This window comes from Bos taurus, chromosome 2 (assembly GCF_002263795.3).
Source record: "Bos taurus isolate L1 Dominette 01449 registration number 42190680 breed Hereford chromosome 2, ARS-UCD2.0, whole genome shotgun sequence".
In the NCBI taxonomy this organism is placed as follows: domain Eukaryota; kingdom Metazoa; phylum Chordata; class Mammalia; order Artiodactyla; family Bovidae; genus Bos; species Bos taurus.
Window position 1 is genome coordinate 129829681 of NC_037329.1, and position 8132 is coordinate 129837812.

The 8132-nt window shown below is 45.2% G+C and overlaps 1 protein-coding gene across 2 annotated transcripts in view; it reads right to left on the reverse strand.

Moving 5' to 3' along the window:
- Positions 1-6600, reverse strand: part of KDM1A (lysine demethylase 1A) — a 66346-nt gene extending 59746 nt beyond the window's left edge. For both annotated transcript variants that reach the window (XM_002685717.5, XM_005203319.3), the window contains exon 1: positions 6118-6600. In XM_002685717.5, coding sequence (XP_002685763.1) covers positions 6118-6471 — 354 coding nt within the window. In that variant the 5' untranslated portion in view covers positions 6472-6600. The remainder of the gene's footprint in view (positions 1-6117) is intronic.
- Between the last annotated feature and the right edge of the window lie 1532 nt (positions 6601-8132).

Below are 8132 nucleotides of genomic sequence, written 5' to 3' on the forward strand. Positions count from 1 at the left end.
CGAACGCAGGAGGAGAAGGGGCCGACAGAAAAGGACAAGATGGTTGGATGACATCACCGACTCAGTGGACATGAGTTTGCACAAGCTCTGGGAATGGTGAAGGACAGGGAAGCCTAGCGTGCTGCAGTCCATGGGATCACAAAGAGTTGGACATGACTGAGAGACTGAACAACAACAGAACCTCAGAGGTTCTACAACTACTTATACTCAAGGACAAAAGATGCCCCAAGAGGCAGATATGAGTCAGAAGGGTACTTGTTTTTACCTGTACACCCATGACTCTCAAATTTACATCTCTAGTCTCTTCTCTCCTCCACACCCTCGCAACAGTGATTCATTCACTTCCCAATCACCTTAAAGCTCATCTTTTGTTTTAACAGTTTTTCCTTGTAATTCACCTAAGGACACAACTGCCAGATTAATTTTTCCAAATATGTTATATTTCACACAGTTTAACAGATGAATGCCCAAACTGTCATAGCAGCGTAAGAACTCTCTGGCTCTAGCTAGTCAAACTTACCTCTAATCATTTTCTAACATACTAGTCAAAATCATCCCTAAATTCCCTAAAAGCTACCCTCACCAAGGAACACCTCCTCTGCAAATCACTCCCTAAGTCTTCCACACTCACAAATATATCTTTCCCTTCTCTAAATTTTCATAGTACTTACCCTTCATAATCTAGCAATATTGTCTGGTAGAATTTTCTGTGATAATGGTAAAGTTGTGCATCTGTGCTTCCAATAAGGTAGCACTAACCGTGGCTACTGAGCACTTGTTATTGCTGTTTAGTTGCTTAGTAGTGTCTGACTTTCATGACCCCATAGAGTGTAGTGACCAGGCTCCTCTGTCCATGAGATTTCCCAGGCAAGAATACTGGAGTAGGTTGCCATTTCTTCTCCAGGGGATCTTTCTGACCCAGGGATCGAACCTGCACCTCCTACATTGGCAGGTAGGTTCTTTACCACTGAGCCACCAGGGAAGCCCCTCACCATGTGGCTACTTAGGATTAAATTAAAATTAAAAATTCAGTTTCCTCAATCTACTAGCCAGAGAAGGCAATGGCAACCCACTCCAGTGTTCTTGCCTGGAGAATCCCAGGGACGGGGGAGCCTAGTGGGCTGCCATCTATGGGGTCACACAGAGTTGGACACGACTAACGTGACTTAGCAGCAGCAGCAATCTACTAGCCACATGTTAAGCGCTCAATAGCCACAACTGCCCAGTGGCTACCATACTGCACAGTACAGATCTCTACAACCTAGACCCAACTCTATACAACACTCCGACTACAATCCCTCTAACTTATCTTGCTCCTAGAAAAATCTCATTTGCAATTAAATTCTTTTGCCCACTGTTTCCAACATTCAGTTGTCCACTCTGGATTTCCTGTCTGCTTTTCAGACCACTTCCTATTATATTCCAAGCATTTCTCACCTCCTTCTCTCAGCTTGTAGCACTTAATCACTGGGTGCCAGACACTGAAATAAGCATTTTGTTTACATTATACATAAACCTAATAATGTTATAGATAGATTTATTTTCCTGAGGAAAGGGAATCAATCACAGGAGGATGAGTTAATTCCAGAAGTTCATCCTTTTCCAGACTACTATAAAAAATTCTGTCCTTTCTCAAGGCTCAGCTCAAGGATGCCATTCCTTAAGCTGTGTGTTGTTCCCAAAGCCTCAGTCCAACCCAACAATTTCAAACCTTAGTTTGCCATAATGTTAGCACACACATTCAAGAGGTAAATTTACTCTGAAACTAATGAAACCTGAGCATCAGGGAACTTCAGTTGCCTGGATTCCTTCCAATACAATACAATTGTGTAATTTCAATTACACAATTATATATACATTTACTTATTTATATAATTATATATTATGTATATATAATTTTTAAATCTCCCCAGAAAAACTGAATAAACTCCCATGCAAAAAATACAGATATATATCCCCTGGATAAACCTCAGAACTCTTGAAGCAAGGCCTATTTACACTGGACTCAGCTTACATTTTACCCCTTTTTGGACACTCTATCCCTTGAAGTCTGTTTTCTTTGGCTCCCAAGACTAGCTCTGAATACATAGGTCAGCTTCCCCAGTTCTTTACTTTCTAGGTGCTCTCCAAATACACACACAACTCATTTTTCTTTTGGGAGCTTCAGAGCTAATCACAAAGGAAAATTAAAACAAACACAGGAGAATTACAAGACAGAAGTCTTATAGCATGACCCAAATTAATCTACAGATTCAATGTGATGCCAATCAGAATTTCAGCTGCCTTTTTTGCAGAAATGACATATTGATCCTAAAATTTATATGGAAATGCAAGAGATAAAGAATGGCCAAAACAATCTTGAAAAAGAATAAAGTTGGAGAACTCATACTTCCTGATTTCAAAACATATTGTCAACCTACAGTAATCAGGTCAGTCTGTTGCTGGTTTAAGAACAGAAATATAGAACAATGGGATAGAAGTGAGAGTCCAAAAATAAACTCACACTTATAGTCAATCAACAAGGGTGTCAACCATCCACAGGGAGACAGAATAGCTTCAACAAATTGTGTTGGGACAAATAGATATACACAGGCAAAAGAATGAAGTTGAACTTCTACCTAAAGCCATCTACAAAAATTAACTCCAAAATGATCATTGACCTAAAAGAGTTAAAAGTATAAAACTGTTAGAAGAAAACACAGGAGTAAATCTTTATGACACTGAATTAGGCAACAGTTCCTTAGATGGGACACTAGAAGCAAAAGGGACAAAAGAAAAAATGTTAATAAATTGGAAACCAAAATTAAAACTTTTGTAATCACCATATATACAGAACTCGAACTACTCAACAATAAAAATACAACACAATTTAAAGATGAGCCAAGGAGGGACTCCCTGGTGGCTCAGTGATAAAGAAGTGTTAGTCACTCAGTCACATCCAACTCTTAGTGACCCCATGGACTACAGTCCTGTCCAGGCTCCTCTGTCCATGGAACTCTCCAGGCAACAAAACTGGAGTAGGTTGTCTTTTCTTTCTCCAGGGGATCTTCCTGATCCAGCAAACCTGGGTCTCCTGCACTGCAGACAGATTCTTTATTGTCTGAGCCACCAGGAAGCTCTCAGCAGTAAAAAAAAAAAAAAAAAAAATCCACCTGCCAACACAGAATGCACGGGTTCAATCCCTAATCTAATCCTGGAAGATTCCACATGCCCTGGAGCAACTAAGCCCTGGGCCACAACTACTGACCTGTGCTCTAGAGCCTGGGGGCCACAATTACTGAGCCCATGTGCCGAAGCTAATGAAGCCTGTGTGCCCTAGAGCCCATGCTCTGCAACAAGAGATGCTGCTGCAATGAGAAGCATGTGCACCACAACTAGAGAGCAGCCCCGCTCAGTTCAGTTCAGCTGCTCAGTCGTGTCCGACTCTGCATCCCCATGGGCTGCACGACAGGCCTCCCTGTCCCTCACCAATTCCTGGAGTTTACTCAAACTCACGTCCATTGAGTTGGTGATGCCATCCAACCATCTCATCCTCTGTCGTTCCCTTCTTCTCCTGCTTTCAATATTTCCCAGCATCAGGGTCTTTTCAAATGAGTCAGTTCTTTGCATCAGGTAGCCCCCGCTAGCTGCAACTAGAGAAGAGCCCTTCCAGCAATGAATACCCAACACAGCCAAAAATAAAGAAACAAACAGAAAAAGAGCCAATGATAGAAAGACAACTTTCACCTAAAAAGATATACAAATGGCCAATAAGTATATGGGAAAATACTCAAGTCAACATCTTTAGCTTACATATTAAAAAAACCACAATGAGATACCACTTCACACCCACTAGAATGGCTATAAATAAAAAGACAATATCAAGTGTAAACAGGATTGGAGAAATTAGGACTCTCAAATATCGACAGCTGGAATGTAAAATGATGAGGCTGCTATGGAAAACTGTTTGGCAGCTCCTCCAAAGGTTAACAACCCATGCTTGCTAAGTTGCATCCCATACAACCCATTAGTTCCACTCCTAGGTATCAAATCCAAGAGAACCAAAAACATTCACACAGGGCTTCCCTGGTGGTCCAGAAGTTAAGAATCCATCTGCCAATGCAGAGCACACAGGTTCAATCCCTGGTCCAGGAAGATCCCACATTCCTCGGAGCAACTAAGCCTGGAACCACACTACTGAGGCCGTACACCTAGAGACCATGCTCCAAGAGAGAAGCCACCACAATAAGAAGCCCAGGCACTGCCAACTAGAGAAAGCCCATGTGTGGCAACGAAGACCCAGCAGAGTCAAAAATAAATTAATTAAAAAAAAAATTCACAGAAAAAACTTCACAAATGTTCACAGCAGCAATACTCTTAATAGTCAAAAAGTGGAAACACCCCAAATGTCTATAAAATGATGAATGGATAAACAAAACGTGCTATACTCGTACACTGGAATATTATTTGGCCTGTGAACTATTAAGTTCTGAATGGAAGTACTACAACACGGATGAACTCTGAAAACATGGTAAAGCCAGACACAAAAGGCCAAATATGCCTCCATTTACATAAAATGTCCAGAAAACAGCAAATCCACAGTGACAGAAATTAGTTATTGCCAGGGGCTGGGGTTAAGGAGGAATGGGGAGTGCCTGCTAATGTTACAAGTGTCTTTAGGGGATGATGAAACATCCTAAAATTGACTGTTGTGCTGGTTGCCAACTTTGTGAATATGATAAAAATCACTGAATAGACTCAAAAATGGTAAATTTATTGTTTGTGAATTCCCTCAATAAAATTTTTTTTAATCTCATCTTCTGGTTTTCTGGCCACATTATCTGTTGAAATAGTAAAATCAAAACCCAATTGGGCTTCTGCCCTCTATTTCTTTTCAGAGCTGGAAGTTGCCAACCTGTGCTTTGGTTAAAACTTCCTCTCCCCTCAAGACATCCCTAGGGCAGGGTATTCTTGGTGAGAGAGCTCTCAAAACTGGGCAATCTATTCTGAGGGCTCTCAGTATAGGCAATACTCAAGAAGCTCCTCGTGCACACTGAACTGGCTCACCCATTTAAATTATAGATATCATAGGCATAAGCTACGATTTACATATTTAGTTACTTAGAACTATATATTTCCAGTTTTTTCAACTGTACCGTGAAATCCCAGAAAAGGCCCACGCCTGAAGTCTGCGCTCTCGCACTGCCCCAGTGCCCTGCTCACTGGTGTCCCATGTGGTCCTTTGTTTCAGAGGTTGATGATACCCTACCCTGTTCTAAGTGTAGGGTTTATATTCCAGTTCCACCACTTACTTAGCTTTCTGACTCTGGACAAGTTGCTTAAACTGGGAGTTTCAGCTTACTCATTCCTGAAATGAGGCTAGCAACACCTGCCAGTTACTATTATTTTAACAAACATAAAAATGCTGGTCACGCTTTGAACACAGCATCTGGCATCCAGAATTGTGAGGCAACTATTGTCTGTATATACTGTCCTTGTAACAGTGCCTTGACTAATTGATATTAATCAGCTTCCTCATCTGTAAAAATCCACATCAAAAGATCACTGATAGAATGAAAAGGGGAAAACTCGCTAGCACCAAGCAAAGTGCTCAAAAAAAAAAAAAAAAGTTCCTTCCCCCACCCTCCCGATCTCTCCGGCTAAGACAATTTCTTTACCATCATCCTACAGCCTCAACGTGCTCCCAGCTCAAACACATAAATATCGCCGAGCAGCTTCCAGACACATCTGTGGACAAACAGGGATGAATGTCCCCGACAAGGCCAACCACAACACCACGTCAGGGAGCCATTTTTCCCCCCCAGTCAAGAAAACGAAAAGGTAGACGAAAAGTATATGAGTGAAAAGACTCCCCTCCGAGATGCCCCTTTTCCTGGGACGGCCGGGTCCCTGCACAAAGACGCGTTCACCACAGGCAAACACCTTCCCTTCGCTCACCCCACCCAGTCAGCCAGCCGGGAGGTGGGTGGAGGTCGGCGACCGGAGGTCGGGGTGGGCGTGGGGCTCAAGGCCCAAGACCCAGGCTCGCGGAGGTGGGGGCGGGGTAACGCGGGCTGGACAAACTCAGGGGAGCTAGGCACCGGGATTCTGTGTCGAGGGTGGGGGGTCGGGCCTCACCTTCGCCCGCTTGCGCCGGCTGGTCCGTCGCCCCTCCGGCGTCTCTGCGATTCCCGTTTCCATGGGGGTCGCAGACCCAGGGACGGCGGTAGGCCCGGCTTGAGGCCCGGCGGACCCCGGCGGCTCGGCCAGGCCGCCGGGGGGCGAGGCCCGCGGGGGCTCCTTCTTGCGGGGAGTGCGCTCCCCAGCCGCCCCCGGCCCCGCCTCGCCAGGGCCGGACAGGCCCGCGGGCGGTGCGGCCACCTCAGAGCCGTTCTCCGCGCCACCCGCTACCCCCGCACCGGCCTCCGACCCGGCAGCCGCAGCCGCCGCCGCTGCCGCCGCCGCCGCCGCCGCCTTCTTCCCAGACAACATGTCGGGCCGCCTGGCCGCTGACGGCCGTAGGGGCCGCCCGGTCTGTCGGTCCGTGGGTCCGAAGCCGCCTCGCCTCTCTTCACACAGTCCGCGCGCTGCCAACCGCCGCCCCGTACGCACGCGCTGCGCGCGCTCCCGCCGCGCCCGGACAATAAGGCCCCGGACGCCCCCGGCCCCGCCCTCCCCGCTGCCATAGAGTGCCGTCCTAGAGGCTAGAGCGGCACCACGGCAAATTGCGCGAAGCTTTCCTAGAGCGTCTCCTTAGCTTTTGGGGATCTGTCCCGGGACGGTTCTCGTTCTAGGGCTTCTGGGCCAGACCGTATATCCGAGGGCAACCATTTCCTCCAGAGACTTGCATGTATTTATAAATTCATTCGTTCATTTACTCATTCATTAGTTCAACTAGTATTAATATGCTTACTACGCGACAAGAGTTTAATTATGAAGTTCTTGCTTTCAAAGAGTTTACAGTCTAGTGAGGGGAAGACACTGAAATGTAGCTGGTAGATCAACTTATTTACTAGTCATAATTGTCCTGCTTGGATGGACTGGCAAAATCTTGGAGAGCAAATGAATTTCATGGTAATAAAATGGACAAAAGTTAGGAAATCCACAGTGAGTCCAAATGGAATTGTCATTTCTTACTGGACTTTGCTCATAGTCTTCCTTCTCTGTGGACCGCCCCCCCCCCCGCCCCGCCCACATTTGCACTTTAGCACTTGCACCTCCTCACACTCCTATGCTCCCCATCCCCATTGCACAGGACAGCTTTCCACTCCAGGTTAATTCTAATGTCGGCCCAGATTGTTAGTTCAGTCTCTCAGTCGTGTCTGACTCTGTGACCCCATGGACTGCAGGCCTCCCTGTCCATCACCAACTCCAGGAGCTTGCTCAAACTCATGTCCATTGGCTCGGTGGTGCCATCCAACCATCCCATCCTCTGTCGTCCCCTTCTCTTCCTGCCTTCAATCTTTCCCAGCATCAAGATCTTTCCCAATGAGTCAGTTCTTCGCGTCAGGTGGCCAAAGTTGGAGCTTTGGCATCAGTCCTTCCAATGAATATTCAGGACTGATTTTCTTTAGGATGGACTGGTTGGATCTCCTTGCAGTCCAAGAGACTCTCACGAGTCTTCTCCAAAACCACAGTTTAAAAGCATCAGTTCTTCACCACTCAACTGTCTTTATGGTCCAACTCTCACATCCATACATGACTACTGGAAAAACCATAGCTTTGACTATATGGACCTTTATTGGTAAAGTAATGTCTCTGCTTTTTTAATATGCTGTTTGGTGGAGGTCGTATATTCTTTTAATTCTTCCAGGAATACTTCACTGACTTAACAATGAAACAGGCCTTGTGTTCTTCAAGCTTATTTCCATCAAGACACAGAGTTATCATTGCTTTTCTTATAAGTTTGTGTCTTCAAAGTATAATTTTCAAAAAATGATTCCACTTACATGATGTTCAAGAACTAGTCCAACTGACCTCTAGTGATAGAATCTAATCAGTGGTTGCCTGGGATGAGGGTGGGGTTTGACTTCAAAAGAGCCGTAAAGAATTTGCTGGCAGTGATGGAAATGGTTTATATCTTGACTGGAGTGTGTATGCATGAGTCAAAACTCATTGAATTATACATGTAAAATAGGTACATTTTATTTTAT